Genomic DNA, 27,201 nt, shown 5'->3' with positions numbered 1-27,201 from the left:
CAGTATATGAATTATTTAAAATGCGTCCAAACTTTACTAGCTGCAACATTAAAGTGATGAAAACATTACTGCATTAATAATTATAATGAAGTAATATAATATGTATAATTCTTAAACAGGTTGTTATGAATAGTTAGTACTTTTCAGCATTTAAGGTATATTTAAATGGTTTTGTTCTTAAGTAAAACTTTAAAAGCATGATTTTTACTTGTAAACACTACATCTACATTATGATATTGCTACTTTTCTTAGGGACTGTTTACACGGCGACAGTTTTTACATGAAACGTTAACCTTTTGTTGTGGTTTGGCCTTTCGTTCGCACAACAGCGTTTTGGGGAATTGAAAACACTTTTGAAACCGGGTTCTAGAGTGTCATTTTTTGGAAACCCCACCCCTTCTGTCGCCATGTAGACTGGCACTACACGGATCCTGTTAGAACGGTGACATAACGGCTGCACTTGGTGCATTACGTTTCAGACGAACAGCCATGCACAAACAAGGAGGACAACAATAACAACAATGGCGGACTGCAGAGCTGTGTTTGTGTTGATCACTCTGCTGAGTTTATCAACGCCGTCGGTTCTCATGCGTGAGTTCCCCACCGCCTTCTTTTTTGTTTATACTCGCCGTACTGTAGAAGAACGCCTTTATGCACATGGTTTCTTCTATGATGCGTCATTATAAAGTTACACTGCCAACTACTGGCCTGGCATGTATACTACAGCGTTTTCTGCAGGATTGTTTTCACAATGTTATCATATGAACACTGACTTTTTTTCGTTTTTAGTGGGGCCGTTCTCATCTAATTGTGGCTTTAAGTATATTATTTGAATACCACCACATGCAGTAATTTAAAAAAAAATATTTGTGAGCTGGCCCTTTAAGACAACATGGAGTGAAACAGCCACATGTTTTTTTATGCGAGACATCCAAGTGCTCCCTGGGTAAGTGCATGTTTGGGCTGTCAGGGCTGTGATGCGGACAGCTGAGAGCTGTTGTAAGGGGATCTGCTGCTGATGACGGTGATGATAGTGTGGCTTATTGGCCTGTAACTCTGCTGTCTGCTGTAATAGCAGCGCTGACAGATACAGACCACCCACTCTCCTCTGGCCAGAACACATTCATCATACTCCGACTGGAAAACTTCTTTTTTTTTGTTTCCACCCCAACATCTCAGCCCGAGGCAAGACAAATATATATTCAGAACATGCAAGCCACACGTTCCACTTTTTTTGCGGCGAGGGGATGTTATAGATTTGCGGGACGGTCAGAATAATAAAGTATCATGATTTCAAGTATCTGGTTCATATTGGGGAGGTGACCGCAGCGCAGCAGGCCAGAGTCCTGGTATGAAATGTGGGCAAGTGGAAGGAGTTGCCATAATTCCCTTTCCTCCCTCGCATTTTTTTTTCTCTTCATGATAAAGAATCCAGCTGAAATTAAATTGCACGCTACAGCATATATATCTGTTCTGTAAATCACTTGTCCTGAGTTCAACTTTGGGGAAAAAAAATCCAAAACCAAAAGGAAGAAATGTATATGTTCTTATTCCCTGATGGCGGCTCCTTTTTTAGCATCAACTGGATATCGTTAGTTCTCCGTCTACGTAGATGGCTAGACAAATCATGTGATTCAAAACCATACTGGTGTAACATGAGGGTTTGCTGTGGGGTGATTTGGTCAGTCTTAATAAGAAGAAAAAGCTGGATGGAGATTAATGCCATTTACTTTATATTTTATACCTTCATACCTTCCTGAAATTTTACTGGGGTGCACAGTGTAAGACAGTATAAGTGTGCAGTACTGACTAGTGGTGAGAGCACTACTTACTTTCAGCTTTTCATAAAAACATAAAAGAAATCCACAAAATGTTAAGAAAAGTAATATTCTCGCACTTATTTTCCCTATTAAACAGACCTGAATATGGCCAGGGCAGAGAAAGAGTGTCCAGAAATGAGACGACAGACATGAAGATGCATTATTTGAATATGTAAAGCTAAAACAGGGTATTAAGTTGCTGTCTGTGATTTTTATATCTCAACATGTCAACACTGGGTTGGATAAACTGACTTTCCCACTGGAGTCTGAACATCTTCCTGATCCATAACTCAGTTGTCTCCATGAGATATTCAGGGGGCCCTCTGAGAGCTGAGAGACTGGCGGTAATTCAATGCACGATCCATATGTCGGTCAGAATGTGATGCATTCACCTCCCCTCCCTTCTGACTGGGACGCTCCAGCCTGACCGAGCTCGAGGAGGATGTGATGTCACAGTCCTCGCATCAACAACACAGCGAAGGCCCGCTGAATAGGTTGATTCATCTCATCTCTGGAGAGAGATTCCTGCCATGTCTGCTGCCGCTCCATCTCTCATGTCTTTCATCCTCCGCCATGACAGTGATTAATGACCCTCAGCTGTCGTGTGCTTCCTCGCTGACATTCCCATCTTTCTTTTTCTTTCTCTCTGCACTCTGTCTCACAAGAAGAGGCATTAAAGGGGAAGAATCAAGGCAAAAAAAAAAAAAAACGATCGATGCCACACGGTGCCATGTGGGGAAAAAATGTGAAAAACCCCCATGTGGAAATGTGGAATTGTGGAAAACCCCCAATGTTGGTGAATACTGAGAAAGAAAGAAATCTAGGTTTTTCCCAGGCGTATAGATAAGTGTTCATTCCTGCCAGGACAACTAGAGGAATGTCCCCGGGCTGAGTTAAGACTGTATGAACATCAACAAGTCTGAGAACTGCATCACTATACCAGATTCTGTATGTCACACAGCATCGGGAGCCACTGGGGGAGGACTGACAATGTCATTTGACGAGCACAGTGCAAAACCCTTAGAGAACATTTATGTCACATGTATCACATGATGGATTGAGCAGTATGCAGAAGTAACTTATTAACAGGCCTGCAGAATTTCTACAACTCGTCAGATGATTTTCCGCCAATTTAAAGGAAAAAATCCACTGGCATTTTGGGTATAAAATGTCATCCCTTCATCATTTTATCCTGTTAGACATTTGTATAATGTTGTCATTATAAGCACCTACATTCTTGAATTATTGCAAAAGAAAAACATGTTTTGTGAGGTTACAAAGACCTTGACCTTCCACATTTGTGTCAAATTTGAGGAAAGGTCCTGAAGGCTTTCATGAGAAATTGCCTCACAAGGTCAAAGTGACCTTGACCTTTGATCACCAAATTCTTATCAGTTCATCCTTGTCTTAAAGTGAATGTTTGTGCCAAATTAAAAGAAATTCCCTGAGGGTGTTCTTGACATACGGCGCTCACAAGAATGAGACGGACACAAGGTCACGGTGACTTTTGACAACCAACTGCTAATAGGTTCACCACTGATTCCACAGAACGTTTGTGCCAAATCAGTGTTTCTGAGCTACTGCATTTGAGAATAGGACGGATGGACAGACAATCATCTGCATGGGGGCATAAAAATGTTAATTAAGTTATTACTGTCTATCACATTACAAGCAAACATTTTCAAATTTCAGCATTCATTACATGTTTTTATTTTCGATTGCAGCTGAAAATTCTTTTGAAAAAAAAGAGAAGAATTACTTAAACTCCTCAAACTGCTGCTGAGGACCAAAAAAAGAACTTATGACAAGTTACACACACACACACACACACACACACACACACACACACACACACACACACACACAAACAATTCATTAAAAAGGAAGTTTGCTAGGACAATACTAAAGTTACATTACATCAGTGATTGTAAATAAAACCGTATAACTCAAAACCTAAAATTAGAAACGTATTTCTTTAGTTAGGCCCCCTTAGTAAACTAAATCACATACAAAAATCAATATATTTATTCAAAAATGTATTACTAATTACAACTCCAGAATAAAAGCGGACTTCCTGATTAACCCTTTGAGACCTGGTTTGATTATTTTCAAAAAGACAGAAATAGATAATGAGAAATAACCCAAAAATTAGCATGAAACTGGTAAAAAGTATAAAAAATCCAAATAAAATCAGCTGATAATTTGTTAGAAAAAAATATATAAACAGAAAAGTGCTTCAAAAATTAGCTTTTTTTCTTTGCTCCCTTGACATTTCTACATAGCTTTTTATTTTTTTATTTTTTTATTCTAAATCCACTAACCTCCTGAAATTTGTGGAACAGTTTTTACTGAGGTGCTCGTTGCTGGGTTTTTTTTTTTCATGAAAAAACAAATCTAAATCTAAAAAATCTAAATGTCATCTGAAAGCAGCAGAAGCAAAGTGATGTCGCTTCATGTTACAAAGAGTTAAGGATAGCAAACACCAGCCAAATGGAGTTTCCACAACCTATTAATGCCTACTACTTATATACACAGCATCAAAAAATGATTCATTTATTATTGGTGAAACTACTAGTTACAAATTTATACATTTTGAAGAAAATATCTGAAAAGTGTTGGTGAACCCCAGGCCCGAATGACGTCAGTGTCAGCAGCAGCCGGATGCTAACAGCAGCACATAGTTAGACCTCATTCAGCAGAGTGACAGTGTTCATTACTTCAGTGTCCAACCTGCTAGCACTCAAACAAGAGCTTTTCCTCACACAGGATGTGCAGGTGACGAGAGGCAGAGAAACATCTCTCACCCTCTGTGTCACTTCCTGTTTCTCTGTCACTCTTATTTCTTTATTCCCCCTGATGTCTCTCGCTCCACCTGATCCCCCGGTGTCGGACAGGTGACAGGTGACAGACAGCAGGGCGGCGAGGATGGCACACACTGACACATCGAATGCATCGCTCCCTCTCTCTTTCTGTTTATGGCTCTCTATCCATCCTGTCTTTTCTTTCCTTTCTTTTAAAACAACTACAAAAGGTCATTACATTCACTTTCTATTTTCCAAAAAAGAACAATACGGACCATTCACAATGTGGGATATCTGGATCACACTGTCTTATTATTCTTAGTCAAAATATTGATATTTACTGATCTTGTGGAATCTTAAAGGCACAAATAATGTTTACGGCTAAAAAAATAACCAATATTCTACCTAGAGTGAAGCTATGGAGCAGTTTTAATGTGTAGCTGAAAAAAGTGTCCAATCATAAACCAGTTTAAAATCAGGTGTAAAAACAAGACTTTCAGGGATGGATATTTGGGCTTGTTCCACAGGCAACATTTAAAACGACTATATTGCGAACATCAAGTATAACCGGTGCTGCGGTAACAGTCTACCGTAAAGAGTGGTAGTAGCGGTAGTGTGAGCAGGTGAGGCTTTGTGTTTGGATCTGGGAGCTCCAATTGTGACTATTTTGTCATATTTTGCCACCAAGGAGCACCAGTGCGACTTGCAAATATTAATAATATATGAACTGGAGAGCTGTTAGTTTGTTGCCCGCTCAAAGTGCTGCTAACGCTAACATCCAACTTTTAACTGGAAGCTTTAAGTCCATAACAATGAAACCTTTGGCCTGAGAGGAGCCAGGTCCTTCAAAACAAAGCACCATGGGTTTATTATTTATTTCATTATAACAATATGTTTTTTTAATTTAATTACAAAAGTACTTTATTTAACTTCCTTTTACTGTATTTTATTAAATGTTACTATAAGAAGAGTGTATTCAACATTATTATGACAGTAGCCGCTTCTTTTTTACTTTATTGTAACTGCAGTTCGTTCAATTTTAAGTTTAAAGGACATTTAAAAATAATGTGATATATATCATGTATCGCAATACAGCCTTAAAATATTGCAATATTGTCTTAAAGCCGGGACTTTTTTCTATAACATATGTACCGTAGCCAGTGGTAAGGGACTCAAATATTATCCTGTTTAATTGTGCGATGAATAATATCTAATTTATAGCAGAACTAATCATTCTTGACAAATACTGTACATGAATAAACTTATCAATGAATCAATTAGTCAGAGTCTTGCCTGAGAAACTTCATCTCAACCGACCTTTTAAATCAAAGAGGCACATTTAAGCAAGTTTAGAGCAGAATATGTGTGGGAAAATTACTGGGAAAAATATCTCTTATTTAAAACCACATGCCACATTCTGGGATGTCTACCTCATCTGACAGATCAGAGATGAGAGAAGAACTGATGTCAGCACCTGCCTGTTGTCCAACACGCAGATAAATCATGAATAAATCATTAAGAGACAACCAGAGAGAGATAAGACAGCTGACTGTGACCTCTGGATTAGTTCACTTTAAAAGCCCCCAATCAGTGTGAACAAGCAGTTTTGGAAGAAAAAAAGGGGTTCAGAGGAGATTAACCCCTGCTCACCCCGGTATGTGTACTGAGATAGTATCACAGGCCTGTTTAACAATACTGAAACAACAGTATTTAAGCTGACTTATATCCTTATTTCTGTCTGCCTCCAACTCTTGGTGCTTCACTTTCTCTCAGCTGTTCAAACACAGCGCTTCTATTTATATGCATTAGCCTGAGAATATATTTACTCAGGTCCAATGAAGCAGTCCAGTATGAAAGAGCACCAGTTTAGCTTGTCAAATTACCCATGCGCCTGTGCTGCACTGCCTGCTAATGACAGATAATTGAGCTGCTGGCAGCTTCGCCTGCCTGCTTTTCTGTCGGGATCCGAGTCCCTCGTTCTCACGTCGCCGTGACTCGGGGGTCGTGTCAGTCTGCAGAGACTCGGCAGAGGCGATGCTGATGAATGTGTGTCACTAGGGGGAGGTTAGCTCTCATGTGTAAACACTACATTTAAGTCAGAGAGTTCTCAGTGAGTTTTGGAGGTATCTTAAAGAGCCTCAAACACTTTTCTAACCATCTAGATGCAAAAAAATATTCCTTTTGCTGTACAATGAAATAAACTTTTAGCTCTTTTTTTCAGGTTGCAACTCTGTTTTCTGTGCAGGAAGTTGGAGATGACATAAGTCCTTTTGTTTCGTTTTTGCACACATGCAAAAGTAGAATTAACCCTTTAAAACCTGTGCAAAGTGGGATAGCAACAAGCAACCTAAAAAGAAATGACACAAAAAAAATACTCAAAGAAAAATCTGCCAAATTAACTGAAAATTAGCCAAGTTTTTAAAAAAAGCTTTAAAAAAAAATAATTTTCTATATCTACAAATTTCTTGCAATTTTAAGAACATTTCTTGCTAACCTGCTCCTTTTGTTTTTTCCCATGTTTTTTAAAAGAAATCAAAGGTTTCCAGGTTCCCAGGTTTCAAAGGGTTAAAAGCTTATTAAAGGCATCTGAACTCAGTGCAAGACAGCTAATGTCAATCCAGGTTCCAAAGGGTTAAAACGACCTTTTCTTTTCAAAGATCACCAGGTATTTATTTTTCAGAGAAACTAATGCTTAACTCTGCAATTATATACAATGATAATACATGAGAGACACAAATATGCAGGAGTCTGTGTATTTCTGTACCGTTTACATTAGCTGCACACCTGCAGCACACGCTGCTGTGTTCTCAGCGTTACACCTACACCAGCGAGGGCAGCAAAGGCCAATTTACGGTTAGTTTGCTCAATACATCCAGAGTAATTTAATTCATTGACAAGAACCTGTGAAAAAGTTTAATGGCGGTATAGGAGGAAAAGAATTAGCGATACCAAAAGGAGATTAGAAAGGCATTAGGATCTGGGAGGCTCTGCCGCGGTGCTTAACGACTCCTCTGTCCTGAACAAATCAGTTTTACAAAGCAAAGCTGCTCTCAGCAGAATTATAGCCACTGTTATCCACCTCTTATTGCCTGCCCCCATTAACTGGGTCCTACCTGAAGAGGGATCACTAGAATAACACCATCAATTCAGACCGGCTGCCTAACAAGGTAGTCCCTGAGAGAAGAGCTCCTGCGTGAAAGCTCCTCTGGCTTCATGTTAGCGGCTCATATTTACAGAAAGGTGACTTGGCGACATTAGCAGCATGGCGGTGTCAATCAGTCGCCTACCATTTTGGTCAAGATCGAAATTATCTTAACAACCACCAGATGGATTGCCATGAAGTTAAATGCAGACATTCATGGTCCACAGACCACGCTCTACTGGCTTTGCTATGCCCTGACTTTTCCTTTAGCGACATCCTTACGTTAAGATTTTGGCTTCAAAGTGAAATGTCTTGATAACTTTTGGATGGATGTGTTGCCATATGATTTGGTGCAGATGTGCGTGGCATCATTACGATATGGGCTCATTTTGAGTGATACAACATGATACCATTCAATGACTAGAAATCAAAGGAGAAACTTTTTTTGCCAAAAATGGAGGAAAAGAAAATGCCTATTTCTATGCAGTGGTAGTGCATCAGCTGTTGTAGAAGGTAAAGAGAATGAAATATTCAAATATAGTGTACACTGAATTGATATTAATTTTTTTAGGTGGCTAAAGAATCTTTTGCTGCGGCTCCGTCCACAGAAGGACATCACTTAGCTTCCGTGCCCGTGTTGAGGGACTGTACTTTATTTATCAGAGGAGGGGGGTGGTCAGGGTGTGACTTTTGTATTTGAAATAAAATTATACCTTTTTAAGTTGTATGTCCCTCACCTAAGCCAAAATAAAAAAACACAAGCCCCTCCTCAGTGCTTAATTGCACTGAGCGCATTTTGCAGCACCACTTCCCACCTCATAAGTAACAAACAGTCCCTATCCGTAAACACTGAGGGATTCCAGAGCGAAGATGAGGAACGCGTGCAAAACGCAGAGTTCAGTTAAAGTCCGACTGAGGTGTTTACATGACAGAATAATTCGACTTCTGATCTAATTATCCGGGTGTGTTTGTCTGATTTCAGATAATTCAGTTTAATCCAATTTAAGTCAGACTAAGATGTTTACATGTACTTTAAATAGTCCAGTTTTAGTTGGGCTAACACAATAATTTGACTTTTTCTATCATCATGTAAACATACTGAGTGTAATATTCTGTTTGATTTTCAGGTGCAGCTGTTCTGCCTAAGAAGGGCTGACAAGCTGAGTTTTCTCACATAAACCTGCGCTGGACAGACTCAGACGTGAAAGAAATACAGTGCAAAGGAGGTGATGGAGGTGGAGGAGGAGGAGGAGGAGGAGGAGGAGGAGGAGAGAGGGGAGATGTGGTGAGAGAAAGGAGCAGTGGGGTGAGGGAGGGGCAGAGGGGACGGGCTCGTATTGATCATCCGCCAGGTGTGATGGATAGCGCAATAAGTGGCAGCGGCCAGCGGAGGAGAGGAGAGAGTGATTTCTGCTTCTCAAAGTCCTGATGAATGAGAGCGTCGGGGAGGAGGCCGCTGTCCACAGCCCGCCACATGATGGACTGTTGTGTCACAAGGAGAGAAATTGAAGGAGAAAAGAGAGGTGAGGGGAAAGGAGGGAAGACAAGAAGGTGGACTGGGAGGAAAAAGTGAGGGATGGCGGAGGGGGAGGGGATAAAGGACATCAGGGAAAATGCAAGGACGAAGGTAAGTGAGATGAGGGAGGGGTGAGATTTTAGGAAGAGGGTCAATAAAGAGCAAAAGGGAAAGGAGAGGAGTGAGAGGCAGGAGGCAGGGAGCGACAGTCGAGAGAGTTCATCTTTATTAATGGCCAAAGAGCAGAGAGGGAGTTATTAAAAAGGAGAAAGATGAATGAAAGAATGAGTGTGAACGAGGGGGGGGGGGTGACGAAGGGAAATGTGATATATGCCCCCTCCCGGCTTTTTGAAATCCAATAATAACACTGAGGAATGGGCCAGTTGGAGGACTCCAAGGGAGGAGGAGGGAAGGAAGCCAGTGGAGAGCAGGCAGGAGCAGCACGGAGATGTGTATGAAGCAAGATATTTTCTTTATCAACCCTAAAATATGCTGATAATGCTTTAAAAGCCAAAGTGTTACCACTTAAAGGGATAGTTCACCCAAAAATGAAAATTCAGTGATTATCTATTCAACCCTAAGGCCGATGGAAAGTCAGGTGAAGTTTTACAGTATATTCCACAAAACACTGCCGCAGTTTGACAATGAAAATGCATTGCACTCATCTTTCAAACTACTGAAGATAATATATGTGTGTGTGTGTGTGTGTGTGTGTGAATGAGACCCAATGCCCACCCCCTCCAAATGCCTGTTTCCCAAATGTGAGTGACTTTACTGGTTGCATGTGAGTGATATTACATTGGTTACTCCAAACATGAATGTGAAGAGTCTCTGCAGAAAGACGGGATCTGAGGAAATAATCAAAACTGAGCATAAAGGTCTGCAATGTGGACGTAGCTTATGAGTGTAGTGAAAATAATCCAAAACAGTAAGGTTGCAGGCTGCAAAACCACAAGGTAAGAGTTACTAAAACCGAAGGGAACTATTAATGAGTGATGGTTCTTTGGCAGATTGTCACTACAAACAACCTCTTTTACAATAGTCATTAATGGAGTCATAAAATCTCCTCTAAATTTGGATTTACAACACGTTTCATTTAGTCAAAGCCTGTAATGGTGTAAACAAGCAGTCCAGCTCCAGCTATGACTGTGCAAAAAGCAGAAACTGAACTCGCAGAGACCATCAGACCTTTTTTCGAGGTTATCTCTAACAAAAAATTACGAGAACAACGAACGCAGCAATGACAAAAATCCCTGCACCAGGATCCACTTTAAAAATCACTCTTCCAGTAAGAACCAGTGAAGGATGACAGCTTGTCCTCGCATTGCCAAGTACCGACAGTCCTGAATCACCTCCAATGCGGTGTGACCCAAACTGGCAACAAAAGAGCGCTCAGTTTGGCAAAAGAAAAGGTTTTGCTGGTGATTTATGAAGAGAGAGACGCAGCAGTACATCACCAAAGGATGTTGTTGCATTAGGCAAGAGGAACCATGGGAAGCATAAAACCAAAGTCACTCCCTAAAACTGTCTGCACAGCCGGCCTGCACTTTGAGCAGCTACTAGCAACTTAAATCTCTGACCCAACTGCAGATGGTAGAGTTGCATTGTGGGAAATGAAGGCAAGAGTTTATGATAAAGAGATACAAGTGAGAAGTAAAAAAAAGATTATATCTGGTTTTGCTGCATAAACTTTGATGCTTTAAAAAAAAAACCCTCTCCATCATGAGTCCAACAATGTCACAGACAGCTGGGGAATAAGTATTGAGATCTCTTAAGTAAAAGTAGTACCGTGAAAAAATACTCCATTACAAATAAAGTGCCAAATTCAAAATCTTACTAGAGAAAATATACAGAAGTATCAGCATCGATATTTACTTAAAGTATCAAAAGTAGGGGTGGGCAATATAACAAATATACTCAATGTATCGTGGCTTATTTCTTGTGAGATGTACAAAATGACTATACCGCAAACAATGAGTATAAATTATAACATTATTTTTTCAAGCTGCAGGCATGAGACTCCTTTTGGCATTTTGGTTCTCTGCCTCTCTCCCTCTCACAGACACACATAAATACAAAAAAAAACTTTTACTTTTAAAACTCTTAAAAAATGATTCACCACACACACACTCCCAAGCCCCATCCAGACTTGGAGAGTGATATAGTTTGAGCAGGAGAAGTGTTTTTTATTTGTATCTGCGTGCTCCAGACGCTACTATTTGGTCACATTTCGAGACCATGGAGCAGCAGTGCATCTGCCAAACACTATTAATATATAAACTGGAGAGCTGTTAGTTTGCTTCCAGCTCACAGGAAATGAATAATAATAAATAATTTTTGACCAGAAGCTTCAAGTTTACGGCAAAAACACCAACACTTTAAAATAAAAATACTTCAAAATAAAGTAAATTATTTATCTATAACACAACTATATTTAACTTTATTTTCACAGGACTTTATTTAGCTGTTTTAACAACAAGACTTTATTTAACTTTATTGAAATTGTATTTAATTTGTATTTTAGTGATCTACAGGAGATCAGAACTTTCAAAATATCAAGATACATATCGTATATTGCGATATAACCTAAAATTATCATGATATCATTTTTGAAAACTATATTATCCAGCCCTAATCAACAGTACTCCACTCAGTATTATACATATTCTACATAAATTAGTAATACTGTTATTGATACATTTTAAAGCTGTCAAGGTAGAGTTCATTTTAACTACTTAATATGCTGTTCTGTAAGTTTCATTATGAGAATGCATCATATTTTTAAACTGAGCGGACATTTTACGTGCAAAAATCTGAAAAGTAACAACAGCTGTCAGATAACTGTAGAAAGGTGTAAAAGTACAAAGTTTCCCTGTGAATTGTAGTGGAGTAGAAGCATAAAGTCTTTAAAAATAGATGTAGTTATACAAGTACATCAAAACTGTATTTGAGTAAATGTACTTAGTGATATTTGCCCAGTGGTTATAGGAGTGTAAAGCTTACTTGGTGCATGTCTCCTTTGATAAATGAATATTAACCAGAGCATCCAAAAGCCTAAATCCCTACAAGATGTTTACTGTTTCAACAGTTAGAGGTTCAGTATGTCTCGTGTTTATTGTTTGGCACTGTTGCTTCATTTCAGTAACAGATCTCTCCATTACTGCTCTGACAGTCATTATTTGCATCTGGAAAAGTTATGTGTCTCAAAGAGAGACATTTTGGGCCACGAGTCCAATCTCCTGCCTACCTGATATTCTGCACACACTGCTGCTCTAACTTTTACTGTATATGACAAATTGTTTTGCGTTTAACGTTCATTTTGTGCTATCAGACACTAGCATAATATCTCTTACTGAAAACAACAGCTTTTGTAGCTGCATTGTTGGTGGTCAATGGAGGCTGCCTGTGATGGATACATTTACGGGGCGATCGCACCGAGACCATGGATGTATTACAGGGAAGTCTGGATACACCCATGCAGGGGGTGTCTCGTTCATTCCTATGAGAGCTGCTCACTGGCGCAGAAAAAGCTCTTTTTCTGGGTTTAGAAATGTGTAAAATACCCGGATCTACTGGCCCATAGAGCATGCGTAGTAGAGATTAACGGCAGCCGAATACAGCCAAGTGTGACCAACTTCTTGGATTAGCGCCTTGCTAGCTTGAATGGCAGTCTAAAAAATGTAATCTTGCAGCTCCTTTAGACTTTCCAAATGTTATCAAAGCGGATGGTTTACATCTAGATAGTAACAGAAGACATTTCACGTGAGTTTTAACCCACAATTTTTTTTTTACTGATTTACAGACATCTCTCCCAATGTGAGTCAACGGGCAAAAGTGTCATCACGTGACCGACCTGAACGATGTAATTCCACTTTTGGCCACTATGTAAATTTTGCATCAATGCCTGCGCACTTCTTGGGGGCTTGACCGAGACGCATTGTGCCACGTGTGCCTTGGAAGCACATCTAAAGAACCAGCTGGGGCTACTTGCACCTGGCCAAAAGTGACTTTGACCAGTGGTGAGACTCCATGCCCTGAGCAGAAAAGCAGAAAATATTTGACCTTTTATGTATGCCCAAAAACCACCAGAAAAACGCATTACGCTGCAGCAAGAGAGGAGTGCCTGACAGAGGCGCTGTACCATAGGGAAACAATGGTTTGGCTGGCGAAGTTCTCTGGAGATGCGTCGCAGTATGATCAGCCCCTTACTCAGGTAAATAAGTACGAATTTGAGATACTTTACTTGAGTATGTAAATTTTATGCTACTTTATACTTTTTACTTCATTGTTTTTGTCTATTTTTCAGATTACAGTTTTCCATCTCCTCCTCTTCCAGTGAACACCATGGACCTCCAGATGTGTTGATGTTATTGGTGCAAAATATGAGTCTGAAGAGAAGCCCTCACTCTTTGTTTCCAAGAAACTGACAACTGTTGATGGATTTGGTAGCTGGAAAATGTTATCAGACTGTGCTCAATATATCTCAATGTGACTTCACTTTATGCACAATTTTTATGTGGTTTTAGCGAAGATAAACACACTAATAAATATCAAAAAAGGCTCTGGGAAAACAAGTTATATCACCAAAAGTGCTTTTGTTTTTAAAGAGCAGTTTAATTAGCGTCTTTGGATAAATGTTCCCCTGAAGCCTCCCTCCTCTGCAGGGAGGGAATTTGGCATCCTGCTCTGCCGCTCTTTATGTATCTGTATCCACAGGACATCATCCATTACGGCTGTGATTTCCAGCCTTTGATTCCCTCATATGTCTCATAAATCGCAGTTTGGAACTCATTCTGGGCTGGACTGACACCAAAGCATAAATACAACAAGCTGTGTGTACCCAGCACAGTTTTAAAAAGCAGTCAGCACGGACAAATTCTCCAGTTAGTTTCACTGGCCAGTAGCACAACTTTCCATGGAGTGCTGCACTTTTTGGTGAACAATGAGAATCTCATATTGCAGATCTGCTATCTTGCAATGCTGTCAGAGTCACCTGACACTTTGCTTCTGCAAAACAAAGTACCTTTACTCAACTTTTCTTCAAGAGTAAATACCTTGTTGGGTAACCCTCCACCACTGCTGCACTAATGTCTATCCTAAAAAACACAGGGGCCCATATTTATCAATATAGCATACAAACCAGCGCACATCCGAGTGCAGAAATCATGAATTATGAAACGTTCTTATCTCACCAATCACAGCATAGGAATGACCGGATGTTGTTAAATGTGGCAGCTAAAAGCAATCGTCACTTACATATCCCGCCGCCAATATACTCTAGGTTAACCCTTTATAACCTGGATCTACATCAGATTTCTTGTGCTACGTTCAGGTGCCTTTTGCAAGCTCTTTGACTCTTTGAAGCCAAAAACATGGAGGAAAAAAGGCAATTACCAACTTGGCAAGAAATTTCCCCAAAATTGCAAAAAAAAAATTGTGTAAGGGTGACAAAAAATAAATGAGTTTAAATTTTTTATTTTTTTAAATAGGGGAGAGTTGTATTTGTAATTATAAACGTTTTATATTTAAAATTATGTTACAGAAAAAATATATAATAAAATATAAAATAAAAACATTACATTTTTTTATTTTCAGCACGCTTTTAGGTAGTTTGTTTGTTTTTGACTTTTTTATCGCTTGTTTTCAGGTAATATTTTGTAACTTTTCTTATTAATATTTTGCTAATTTTGGGGTCTTGTTTAATTGTTTTTTGAAAAAAAAATCAAACCAATTTTCTAAGCTTCAGAGGCCTTGCCCTGAGAGTTTACGACATAGAGAAGCGTAATATGGCCAAGAAAAGAAAAAAGAAAAGAACTTCTCTGAGCAAGAAATGGAAACGTTGATGTCCCAGGTCTATTTTAACCGACTGGTTCTGTTTATCAGCCTGAAAAGTTTCTTCAAAGGAAGTCAGAAAAATGCAATATGGAAAGAAGTCACAGCTGCGGTCAACAGCATTACAGTGAACAATCGAACTCCATCTGAGGTTGGAATATTTCCTTTATACATCCATGATGTGCATCCACCATGAGCATTCACACATTAATAATATTACCCATATATTATATAATACTAAAATTGTTATAGTATTCATATGAAAGCTTATAATTAACCCAGAATGTGGAGAGCGTGGTCGTGTGTATCGGGGCTGTTTTCATAACAGCTGGCAGAGGAGATACAAGGGCTCCTACTGTGTCTCGGCTAGACAACAGAAAAAAATGTGATCGCCTAGGCTGCAAGTATTTAAATAATTACACTTTTGCAGAGTTTCTACCTTTTCGGTGATAAATGATAAAATTATTCAGCGGTTTTAACCTCGGCCCTTTGCTGCATGCCATCCTCTCTCTCCCCCTTTCAAGCGGCCTCTGTCCTTTATAATAAAGGCATAAAAAAAAGCTTTAAAAAATAATGTTAAAAATAAAAGTTTCAGATAAATTAGAGCCGGGTAGCAGTGTTCAGCCTGAACCCAGTCCAACAGAGCTGGGATAGAGAGCGCACCGATGCAGGCCGTTACAAAATATTATATTTTCTCACATTTACTATACATATCTAAGTGATTCATATGTGGCTGCAAATACGTAGATGTCAGTCAGAATACCATTGAATAGTAACACTCCAAATCAGTCAGATTTCCTGCTGCACCGTAAGTCCATGCTGGCTCAAACCTGCGTACATGAGCTGGGACCTGATGTGAGATTTGATCTTAGCCTTCTCTCACGTCCACATTGATAAATGCAGAGCTTTGTGTGGAAATGACCATGCACACAGTTTTCTGTCCTAAGTTCGTTTCAAAAATGAGGACGGGCGTCTCAGAATAAATCATCCTGATCGACAAATGTATGCTAAGCACCAGCAGCAATTGCACACACAATAAGTTGTGCTCATTGTCAGAGGCGTGCGCACAGATGAGGTGTTGTGTCTGGGATCCCGGGGCTCATGCATCACCTCTTGTGGGACAAGTAAGGTGACTCCTGGCAGCACAACCACAAGTGGCAGCACATACGTCTTCTAATAGAGCGTCCTCCCTCCCTCTTTTGTTTCTCTCGCACTCAGCTCATTCATCTGCTCTTCTTTAAACAGATTAGCTGCTCAAGCTCCATGGCAACTACACATCCGCCATCATCACCTAAGCAAGTTTTACTGCCGTCACTAATACACCGACCAGACTATCCAAGTGTAGTGCATCCAAGTACATTTACTCAAGTATAAATTTAAGGTACTTGTGCTCAGCTATAGAATCATCTTCTCAGACCATTGTATACTTCTACTTCACTATGTTTTAGAGGAAAATACAGTACATTATAATAGTACCAGTGTAATTTAATTATATAGCACTCCATCGTGCTTTGTAAGGACACAAAAGCAAGAAAAATGATGCAAAAGCAAAAACAATAACATTGATATTAAAAGTAAGCAGCTGCTAGTTAAAAGAACACTTCACCCCACAAATGAACGTTTGCATATTTATTATTCAACCTGTGTTATGTTGAAATTCTGTGCGTATTACACTCAACCAACACCAGGGAAGGCAGTCGGCAATCTATGCAAAGAAAGTGTCAGCATGGGAGGAACTTTTACGCCATAAAACACCTCAGGGAGCTATTCTTATTCATTCATTTTTTTTTTTTGTAATGTTTCGCTGAACTTTATTTTAAAAACGTTGCAGAGGTCTTGCTGTATTTGATGTTGAAAGTTTCAGTTTTAATGAAACATTTTCTAAAGGCATTTTAACAAAGTTTGTGTTGGAGTTTGTTATATTCCAAAAATTTCCAAAATTTTGACAGAAATATTTTTTATTTATTTTATTTAGTACTTAAAATCGGTATCTGCACTCCCTGAAATATCATTATCGTTTGAGTATCACAGTTTATATCCGGACTTTGTACACATGCTTCACTACTCATAACATTACCATGTGCAAATACAGACACATATAACCCTGGGAAATTGTAAAAATGCTATCCTATAAAAATACATTTTCAGCTGTTTTTTAAAAGTTGATACAGATGTTGATGATCTAATCTCTGCAACAGCGATACTCAATTTATGGCCGCAGGGTGCAGGGTGCTGGATGAACCCCCCATACATTTTCTTCACAATAAAAAGAAAGTGATTCACAATGGGAGTTGTTTTTGTACTTTTAGTTTACAAAACATGCCAGATTGCATAAAAAAAGTAGAAAACAGAGCTTATTTATTTCTTTATTTTTTTAAAGTGCCAGTGGAGGATCCCCCACACCCCTGACAGAGGGCAGAAACGCCCCTGTGTACATGTATGGGACTGCTGCGACGGGCCCCCTGTCATTTTGCAAAGTTAGTTCCCAAAGAAAGCAAGCATAGTATCCCTACAGTAAGTGCATTCCAGAGTTTGACACACTACATGAGTAAATGTACTTAGTTACTTTCCATCACTGGTGGTACTGGTACTTTTAGTAAAACTATCTTTATATTTCCTCCACCACTTCCCACAGAGTGATTGTTGAAATCTCCTCCCACTATAAAGCTCACTACCTACATCATTTCCTAAACAGAGAAGAAATGACCTGACAGCGGGACAGGTGGTTGAAAAAAGTGGTCGTGCATGCCAGAGAGTGGAGTGAAAAGATGGGAATAGTCAGCTGAACGAGGGATGAGAGGTGAGGAGGAAACAGAAGGAGGAGCTGAAGCCAGACAAGCTCATTAAAGAGAGGGCAGCGGTGTGACAAATGATGCATGGAGCTGGCGGCATTGATCTCCCCCCCTCCCCACGAGGGGTGGGGTGTCTGGGCAGGGAGATGCATGGAAAAGTGTGTGTATATGTGTGTGTGGACTGAGAAATACTCAGGTGCCACGGCCCTAATGGAGAGGCCAGAGCCGGCAGCCTGTTGACAGATGACTTGTCAGAGGAGGGGAGGAGGAGGAAGAAAAGGAGAGGGAGTGATTAGATAGTTGTGCTAATGCTTGACCTCCTCTACCCCAGTGCCTGTCCTTCATCTCCACTGAGGAAGAGGGGAGAAAGAGAGAGGAAGAATGAAGGAGGGAGGGGATGGAGTGGTGAAATAATAGTGAGGAGAAATGCTGAGACAGTGGGAATAGCTGGCGTTCTTGGCACTACATCAGCACATTGTTCACACAGTGAAAACTTTAATAAATGAAGTTTTTGGGGATTTGTGAGTGTGACGGCAGACACACCTTAAATCTGGACTAAATCATCCGACATCAGTTCCTGTCTCATGCCTCTTGTGCTCGAAGAGTTTTATTAAGAATTTCCGCAGCAGTTTCACTGCTGGAGAAGGATTTTTTCCGAGACTGCTCTCCCAAGAGGAACGACAGCTCGTGCCCCAATATTATATTATGTTTACATTCAAGTGACAAATCCCTCTAGTGGCTGGAGCTATTATGATGGAAGTAAAGAAGAAAGTCAGGTGACATTATTATAGAGCGACAAAGTTTGCGTAAGGAGGTCGGCATTAATATATATTTAATTAATTGTGGTTGCCTGCCACAATAAAAACATTTAATTGATTTTCATCAATGATATATATCATATATGTACAAACAGTTCATGGGAACAGCCTGAACTGATCTACAAAGCACTAAGTGATTTATTAACCATTAATAAAGCAAGAGATTACAGACTATAAACCCTTAATAAAGAGTTACTTATCAGAAAGTGGTGCCATGAATTCTGTGTGAGCAGATGTTCACAGGTTTGGTTTGACCGACTTCACAATGGATCCGCAATAGGGCTCGGCAATATAAAGGTATTATATTGTATCGAGATGTCACTATATATCATCTTAGATATTGAATATTGTTATATCGGGATATGGAATAAATAGTGACTTTTTTTCCCCCTGATTTTAAAGGTTGCATTACGGTAAAGTGATGTACTTTACTCATCAGACAGTTCAACTTGTTTTAATACTTGCCTTCACCAAATTAGTCTTTATATCTACATTACTATGATTACTGATCAAAAGTGGAATTGTGTTTTTTTTTTCAAAGTACCAATAGTCATTTCTAGAATACTGAGGCATCAAAGAGGGAATCTGAAAAAAAAATGTAATGATCTCCCAGTTCTAGCAGTAATGAAGTGCTTTTGAGGAGATTTTAAACTACTGATATATATATATATATATATATATATATATATATATATATACACACATATGTACACATATATACACACATATATATAGTGTATCAAGATATATATAGTGTATCAAGATCGCAATGTCATTTTAAGCTCATATCGCCCAGCCCTAATCCATAACAACAACCTGAAAATACTGTAAGGTAGCAAATTAATGTACTGAGTCTTACCCAGTGCTACTGGGGTAACAGTATAAATATTAAATAAACAGCCACAAAGAAAAAAATCTAAATATTAAATTTAAAAAACCTAACTAATAACATAAATGAAAGTACTGAATTTATGTTGTATTTATACTGAAAAAAGTGGGGTTTGGTATTAAGGCAGCACCTGTACAATAAAATGTAATCCAATATCCTGTAACTAATATCACCTTTGCGAGTTTATAATGTGCATTTTTTGTCAAGATGAGATCACAGAGGTGTTCACTGAGCCTGTAGTAAATTCTGAGGCAGTACTCTGCGGAGTTGCATTATACTGTAAGGTATACCTAAACGACAGCCTAAAAAATGTGTGAAGAGATGTACCAGGCACTGTGCCACTGTCGTTGGCTAAGAGAGAAGCGGAGCGGGCTCACTGTTGGCAGCGTGAAGAAGGCAGCTGCTGGGAGTAACATCCAATTTCTGTAGAATATCTAAAAAATCAGGTTATATGTATTACTATAACAACACTAAGGCTCAGCAAACACAGCACACTTCACTTAAACCCTTTCCCATTTAGCAATTAAAAGCAACATATAAACTCAAGACAGTTCGTAAACAGATTTAAGAACATAGTTTGTTTTTTATTTTATATATACATGAGAATATATCAAAAACAACTTCTCTGGTGAACCAGTTGTAACTATTAAAATTTAATGAATGACTGACAGTATAACATAACATTGTTGTATTTATGTCTTGTTATCAGAAGTTATGCAGCAGCAGAAATTAAAAGTCAATAAACAAAACTTGTCTTCATGTTAGAGGAAAGATCTCGGATCAGTTTGGAGATGTGTCCTTATAAGGAAGCAGCTTACATTTTTTGCCACAACAAGATGCCAGTAAAAAAAAAAAACTTCAAAGATCCTCTCTGTGCAAAAAAAATTTTGTCTTCTGTTTATATCCCATGAAATGTCTGACCTTGGCCTCTGTTCTCACTTCTGTGCCAAGTTTGTCACGAGAGCAGTGTTTTCATATTTGTCTACTGAGAGGAGCGATGTCTGTGCACTTCACTAAAATCTGAAAACGGTTTTCCATTAACCCTCAAACTTGGAAAATTCAAAAATAGGACACAAAATACACCTATTGGAAAAATGTAAATTTAAAAAAAACTCCCATTTATTGCAAAAAAGTTTTTACGCTTGCATGAGGTAGTATTTCAGGCGATTTAAAAAAGCCATATTTCGCAAAACCGACTTTTTTTTTGTCTTTTCTAGGTCACATGATGCTATGGCTATGTGCTTGTCAGTAGCAACTGGCTCCCTCATGATGCAGCAGGAGCTACAAGAGCTGTTATAGCATCACATAACTCTTCAAAAGTCGAGTGGATCATCTGGAAGTTTTAAATCAACATTTCCTCTTTGAAATCGTGGACTATCACCTCCCAGTATCCCTCATACATGGCAGCTCCCAGGTAGGGGCTTGCTTTTCCTTGCCAGTTTTGGTGCCCAACAGACTCCTGTTGTCTGACTGAGGCTCAAACATGTACAGCTGAATCACTACAATGTTTCCTCTCACGCTTAAGCTAGCTATCTTTATGCCGACGCTCAACCCTGCGCAAGCCAGTGGAAAGTGAAACCAGCCACAAGCAGCAGAGGTGGACGATACAGAATTTCTCAATGAATGAGAAAAAGTGGATCTGCTTCTTGTCCAGATTTTTTTTTTAACATTTTACGTGGCTAAACGGTGTTAAACAAAATATGACTCAAAGTATTTTTACATACTTTCAGACATGTCCGTAGGAGGACTTCCAGTACATTGACCGCCAATAAAGTATGCACTGACAAAAGCTTTGTACAAGAAGCCCGTTGTATGTCTTTTTCAAAATAATAACTGCTTGTCAACAAATGCACCAAAGGCGCTCTAATTTACCTAAATTTTCTGACAGCGTGCCATGTAGCAAACATGACTGTTTCAAAGACTTTGTCAATTTTATTATAGGCTGCAGTAATGGCGTTTTCCAGGAAGACAGTTTTATGTATTTGTGTGCGTATGTGCAAAGATTGGGAGATGAGCCAAGACAACTGCAAGGACAAAGTAAAAAGATAACAGTTTGCAAAAGAAAGGCAGCCGTGAAGGGAAGGAGGGAGGAGAGGAGGAAAATAAATGAGTGGGTTTGTTGCGATTCAGGCAGCCACACCGGGACTATCATTACCATACATCAGGACAATGAATGAGGCTTTCAGCAAGCGGTAATAAGAATTTGATAAATCATGAGCCGAGAATTAACTAGACGTCAAAACAATGAGAGCACCCTGATAGATGAAGAGAGGATGATGGCATAGATTAGTCAGAGCAGAGCGGAGGAGAGCGGAGAGGGAGGAGAAGAGAGGGGAAAAAGATAGTCCACACAAGGTCAAGAGAGGTAAGGAGGGGTCGGCAGTGAGGAAAACTGTAGTGGAAACTAAAGGAAGAAGGAGAAAGAGACAGATGGGTAACTAAGGGTCGGGGAGCGACGCGGCGGACACAGCGGAACAAAAGCTGAACAGGTTTGCCTGCAGAGACATGACTGGATGATACAGTAACACCTGCACATTTCTGCACTCTCCCTCCGGAGGTTATACATTAAAATCTGTCTCTTTTAGATCGTCATGAAGTGGTCACAGATAATCATAACAGTCAGTCTCCTGTGTGTAATAAAGCAACTCCACAGCTCCCAGTGGCTCTGAGAGGCCAGCCTAAATGCAAACATGCTCAGAGTGACAGTGCTAACTAGAGGTCGACAGATTATTGGCCGATTATCGGGGCCGATATTTTGCATTTTGATTATCTGTATCTGCGTTTTTTTAAATGATCGCCACTAAAATGAATTACTTAAAAAAGTGCAAAAAAAAGTGTCAGCATGGGAGGAACTTTTACTTTGTAAAACCTCAAGGAACCATTTTTATTTATTCATTTTTTATTTAAATTTCCAGTTGGCTTAATTAAAAAAGTTGCTGGGAACTTGCTGTATATGTTTATAGTCTCAGTTTTTAATATTTGCCAAAGGCATTTAAACAAAGTTCTGTGTTAGAGTTTGTTATATTCCAAATTCTAAATACTGACAGAAAGATTTTCATTTCTATTGTAAATGCATATCAGTTATCAGTGATTACACTTCATCCTGGGGAGACCATGAAAATTTGTACCAAATTTCATCGCAATTCATGCGATAGTTATGTCATTATCATAGCAGAGGAAAAGTCAGCAGATCACCAAAGTTGTTGGAGTATATCATTTCAGAACCATGAATGTTTGGACAAAATTGTGTGCCAATCCCTCCAGTAGATGTTGAGATAGTTTCTGAAAAGTCTGACCTATTGTTGGCGCTAGAGAAGAAATCTAAGGATTATCAAAGTCTTTGGAATTTCTCCTCTAGAGACTCTGAAAATCGAAAGCAAATTTTATTGTAATTAATTCAACAGTTGTCAAAAATGTTTTGCTAAAAATGCCAATATGAAACTCATGGTGGCAAAAAGACAGGTGATCACCAAAGTCGTCAGGATTCCTTTAGGCACTGAGTGGCTGCACCAAATTTCATGGTAATGAAATTGGTTGGGATATTTCAGTCTGGATCAAAGTGGTGGACCATACACCATATTTAATAATAGACAATGCGTCTGAACTTCTTCCAACAGTACAAAAATTTAGCCAAAATATCCCAGATATGGGCCAACCATATCTTGCACTGGTGACATAATTTGGGGCCAAAGTCTTCAAAGAGTTCCAACCCATACACCTGTCCAAACAAACAGCTCCACTGATCGCAAGCAGACCGATTGGCCCACACAGCTTTCAATCATGACATCAAATTCTCTTTTTATAGAATCAAATAACTAATTAACACCAAACTTACCAGAAAAACAAACACTTGAACACACATAAGCATGACAGAACTACCTATCCCCATACATTCTCAGTGATAAAATATCAAAACTTTTCCATGACTTTTTTATAGACCCAAAACAAACTTTTTTTTTTCCTTGCTAAACTTGGCCATGGTATTTCAAAAATATATGATACAAACTCTATCCAAACATAATTCCAACTAGCCAGCAGAGATGAAGGGAGAGACAGGACGTGGGAAGAAAATGAAAAAAACATACTTGATGGTAAACACAATGATGCATATTAGAGCTACAGTACGTCAACAGCTTCAGAAAATAAATGTGCTACTATGTTACGCAACTTGGACGATTTTCAACAGAAAATTATGAACAATTTTATTACACACAACAAAATTCTATGACTTTTTCAATACTTCTAATGACTTTTGCAAATTCTATGCCTCTTTCAGCATTGGAAAGGTAATTGCGAAATTTCATGACTTTTCCAGGTTTTCCATGACTGTGGGAACCCTGCTAAACGGACGGAAACCACTAAAAAATTATTTGACTGTACTTTTTTAGATTTTTTTTTTTAGTTTGTCCCATCCGCTAACATGGAGGGGGCAGGGTTTATGACCTACACTGCAGTCAGCCACCAGGGGGCGATCGAGATGTTTCGTCTTCACTCTGAGGGAGCTGTCATGTTGTCCACCTTTATTATGCAGTCTATAGTTGTGTTCAAAGCCAGTCACTCGCTCACTCACTCACTAATCTCTATGTAGCGTGTATTAAATAGTTAACTCTATAGGGAGTAACCCAACAAGACTGCGGAAACAACATTGGAATTTTCGTCCTCTGGTAATACACCATTGCACTGCATTGTTGAAAATGGGAATTAAATGTAGGACACATCATATGCACACTCAAATTTGCTGTGCATTATGGGTAGTTTTCATCAAACTATACAGGGGATGAAATCAATATCCGCTGAGAATTTGAACACTACTACAAAAAAAAAAAGACACTACATAGTGCACTATTTCCATGATAGGGAACAGCTAAGGGAACACAGTCAGACCAACCCTGCCGCCCCTATGGCCATGCCGCTGGCAAACAGCGATCTGAGCCATTCTGCCACAACGTCATCCCAAATTTTGACTGACACGTTTTTCATTAACATTCCACTTTATTGTCTATCTTACTCATAGCTGCTCTCCTCGTCACCCCTCCTGCCTCTGTTACTCCTCTCCTCGCAGGGTGAGGGATGTGACAGGAGGATGTTTATTTAATGAGAGCAGTCTGGAGGGGGTAATGAAATCTACCCTAACACCATTAACAACCAGGCTTATCAGCTCCCGGGACACACGTCAGCATGCTGCAGCCTTTTGTTCTCTGGCTGGAGGCTGCCGCCGACCTAAAGGACAGATTAAGGATTCCCTGAACGGGGTTGACACCTATGTCGAGAAATTAAAAACTGACCACCAAATCTCTGTTGTGAACTAACTCGATCATTTTTCACTTAGCTCATTATAAAATGACACGGGTGGCATTAAGGGAGACAGGATAAGTGGGCAGGCGTCTGACAGGTACATGTAAGGTATCTGCAGAGTGTGTGTTCGAGTGTGGGAGGTGGTTGGTTTGTTACCTGACCACACAGACACAATCAATCTCCCTCCACGTTGTGGTAATTGATGCTGATGGATGGACTTCTCTAACACACACGTGCACAGACAAGGCACAAGACAGGAAGTCGGTGCCTGTATGGCAACACGAAGAAGGACAATAAACCTCAATCTCCTTGCAAATGTATCCGGATTTCTATTCCTTATTTTTCGTCACTGTTTCAGATCCACGTTTGTGGTGATGATTGTCGTCCCGGTGCCACTGTTCCACCCTCCAATCGTACAATATTCAGTGAAAGGCTCATTTGCTGAGCATTACATTAGAGCGGAGCTGCTGATGGCCACACAAAAGCCATGTAAATGAGCTGAGAGAGAGGCCCATCAGTCATCATGCCAGATGCGCTCTCCCATTATTATTTATGGCCATAATTGGCCCGTGTTTCCTCAGGCAATGACTCTGCACTGATGGATCTGATGATGACTCCGCTCAGCTCGACAATCAGGAAGAAGGAAGAGAGGGGAAGTTAACATGTGCTGTGTGCACGCATGTATGAGTAAAGCAGGAAGGCCTTTTTCCATGATGCAAAACGGCGAAACAAAGTGTGATGTAGCGGCTGAGCTGCGCAAAATACTATCCATCCAAATACTGATGGAGCCTGGTTGTAGAGGCAGAAATTATAAATCACTTTGCTATTCTAATTGTTTTGTTTTTTTTCAGTCTGAAAATTCATGGTCACTTTAATCAAATACAGTGCAGTTTTTTAATAGAATTTCTTCAAAAGAAAATGCAAATGAATGCATGTTTCCATCCACAACTTTTTAGCAAATATTGGAAAGAAAGGAATATACATATATTCAGTTCAGTGATAAGTTCAGGCACTTGCCATTTCCAGCTGTTACATTCATTCAGGTACAAAACTAGGCATAAGCAGCACCGTTTCATGGATCAGCAGCCAATTACTTCAGAGTTATCGCACTGTGAATGTTTCTGCAGCTTTCATGGTCTTCCAGTAAGCTGACGGTGCTAAAATCTCCTGGTTTGTTTAATGACTAAGAGGATTTTAATGCCTGTATCGATATAATTCAAATGTGGAGGTTGATATGAGTCGCAGCTTCTATTATGGTAGTCAGAAGTTACATGTCATATCAGTTTCAAGAAAAACAAATGTTTTCAAAATGTTGACACGTCATCGGTATTGACAGATACTGTCTTTAAAATGAAATTAAATTAAATATCGGAATCAGCCAACATGCCAATTTCTGCCAATATCACAAACATTTTTTGAAAGTGAACATGTTCAAAACAAGTTTAAGGATTTTTAAATGAATATTACATACCCTGAAAAGCAGTGCATTTACTGAGTTTGTTTTTATTTATTCTGCATGTTTTACTGACTTTGACCTTGTTTTTGTCTCTGTTAAGCGTCTTTGAGTTTTGCGAAAAGCACTTATAAATAAAATGTATTATTATTATTATTATTATTATTATTATTATTATTATTATTATTATTATTGTCATTTAAATTACATGAGTAACATACAGATAATTATGTAAAATGCTGACATTTTCTTGATGTCAACATTGGGTGGCAGTACATTTACTGAGCATTGTTACATGGCCTATGATAATATGCAGCTGTACTCTCCACTGCTGCAATTTCGTCACTTTGTTGCATTTTCTTTCATTAATTATTTCCTTACACTGTAATAAAACATATTTTCACTTTGATTTGTATGTAATTAATATTTGTGGTGTTTGAAACATGGACACAGCAGCTTGGGGGTCGCTAAAGTGCTATTTACCAGTAGCAGCAGGCAGCCATTTTGGAAAATGGCCGCCATGGTCATGAGATTCCCAATCTGCAGTGGCTCGATATACAGATTTCTTCCAAATAAATTAAGCTATATTTGTCCCAGATTTGGTGCTTTCATTACAAAATGAACGATAGGTTAGCTTTGCCACTAAGTTAATTTTCCTGTCCTGTGATGATTTTGGTGTGTGCTGAGTGTGTCTGACCTGGTCTCGTGAGAAGGCAGTGAAGAGGCTCAGCTGTCCCGCCTTCATCATCTCCTCCCACTCTGACCTGAAGTAGAAGTCTTTGGTCTCAGAGCGACAGCCAAAGAACATGAAGTTGGCTAAACAGCAGAAACACAGGAGGTTGT

The 27,201-nt window shown here is 39.3% G+C and overlaps 1 protein-coding gene across 1 annotated transcript in view; it reads right to left on the bottom strand.

The window, feature by feature from the left end:
- The window catches only part of LOC148186152 (NADPH-dependent diflavin oxidoreductase 1-like), a 110,034-nt gene that overhangs the window by 74,193 nt on the left and 8,640 nt on the right, over window positions 1-27,201 (bottom strand). The window contains exon 3 of the mRNA XM_088071327.1: window positions 27,056-27,174. Within this exon, the coding sequence (XP_087927453.1) occupies window positions 27,056-27,174 (119 nt within the window). The remainder of the gene's footprint in view (window positions 1-27,055; window positions 27,175-27,201) is intronic.

The sequence above is a fragment of the Plectropomus leopardus genome, chromosome 20 (assembly GCF_026936395.1).
Source record: "Plectropomus leopardus strain MGB_pleo_1.0 chromosome 20, ASM2693639v1, whole genome shotgun sequence".
Taxonomy (NCBI): Eukaryota; Metazoa; Chordata; class Actinopteri; order Perciformes; family Serranidae; genus Plectropomus; species Plectropomus leopardus.
This window is presented reverse-complemented; position numbering and strand designations above follow the sequence as displayed.